We start from the raw sequence: 876 nt of genomic DNA, 5'->3' as shown, positions 1-876 counted from the left end.
CGCAGTCAGTCTCTGCACAAATCGAGAACGGGGCGGTTAAGGGAAGCACTGCCAGAGCCTTCACTGCAGAGGTACCTGCGCCAGCACCCCTCCACAGCCACCACCTGCCCTTGTGCCCACCTCGGGGGCGAAGCACGGGCCACCCCCAGGGGCCACCCATCGCTGGAACAAGCTGGGGCTGCCCAGGGGCTGCCGTGGGTCACGGCTCCGGGCTCCCAGGCACGGGAAGCCGCCCTCAAGCATGCCGGAGCACGCCGAGTGTGCCGTTCTTGGCGCAGAGTCGCTGCTGTCTTCAAGGCACGTCCAGAAAGAGCTCAGCCTAGTTGGGGAGCGAGCACAAAGAAGTGACTCGCCCTTCGGGGCGTTGGCCCAAAGCAGGCCTGAAAATTATGTCCCTTCAATCAACACCCACATGTCACATTTACTGTAACATCAACATGCTTAACGGAAATAGCTCGAATCACACGCTCTCTAGCTGGGTTATCACCGAGATCGGTGTCAGGATCCTCGCTGCACAAAGACTAGCACTGCTCAAAGCGGGCGACACAGCTCCTCGCCGTCGAAGTTTATCGATAACCTGTTTCCAGAGCCTCCTCGCAGCTCCCCGCAGTTGCAAGGTGCACGGTTGAGCTTATGCCTACATATTGCATCAGCATCACACCCAGCGGTACCAGACACTGCTTATCTGCCATCAGGGTTTAATTTTTCTGAGGACCGAAAAACTGTTGTTAGTTGTTTTTTGGGGTTTGGGGTTCTTTTTCTCTAAATAAAAGCCCGAGGCCGAGTCGGCCGAAAGAAGCAGCTTGACGGGGAAGCCCCAGAGCCAGCGGGGCCGGCAGCTCTCCCTCCCGTTCCGAGCGGCTCTGGGGCATGTGC

General features: G+C 58.3%; 1 protein-coding gene across 1 annotated transcript in view; it reads right to left on the bottom strand.

The window, feature by feature from the left end:
• LOC104514805 (B-cell lymphoma/leukemia 11B-like) overlaps positions 1 to 243 on the bottom strand; it is a gene marked incomplete at its 3' end in the record, with an annotated part of 32,374 nt that extends 32,131 nt beyond the window's left edge. The window contains exon 1 of the mRNA XM_010158576.1: positions 105 to 243. Within this exon, the coding sequence (XP_010156878.1) occupies positions 105 to 243 (139 nt within the window). The remainder of the gene's footprint in view (positions 1 to 104) is intronic.
• Between the last annotated feature and the right edge of the window lie 633 nt (positions 244 to 876).

The sequence above is a fragment of the Eurypyga helias genome, unplaced genomic scaffold, assembly GCF_000690775.1.
Source record: "Eurypyga helias isolate BGI_N326 unplaced genomic scaffold, ASM69077v1 scaffold38449, whole genome shotgun sequence".
Classification (NCBI taxonomy): domain Eukaryota; kingdom Metazoa; phylum Chordata; class Aves; order Eurypygiformes; family Eurypygidae; genus Eurypyga; species Eurypyga helias.
This window is presented reverse-complemented; position numbering and strand designations above follow the sequence as displayed.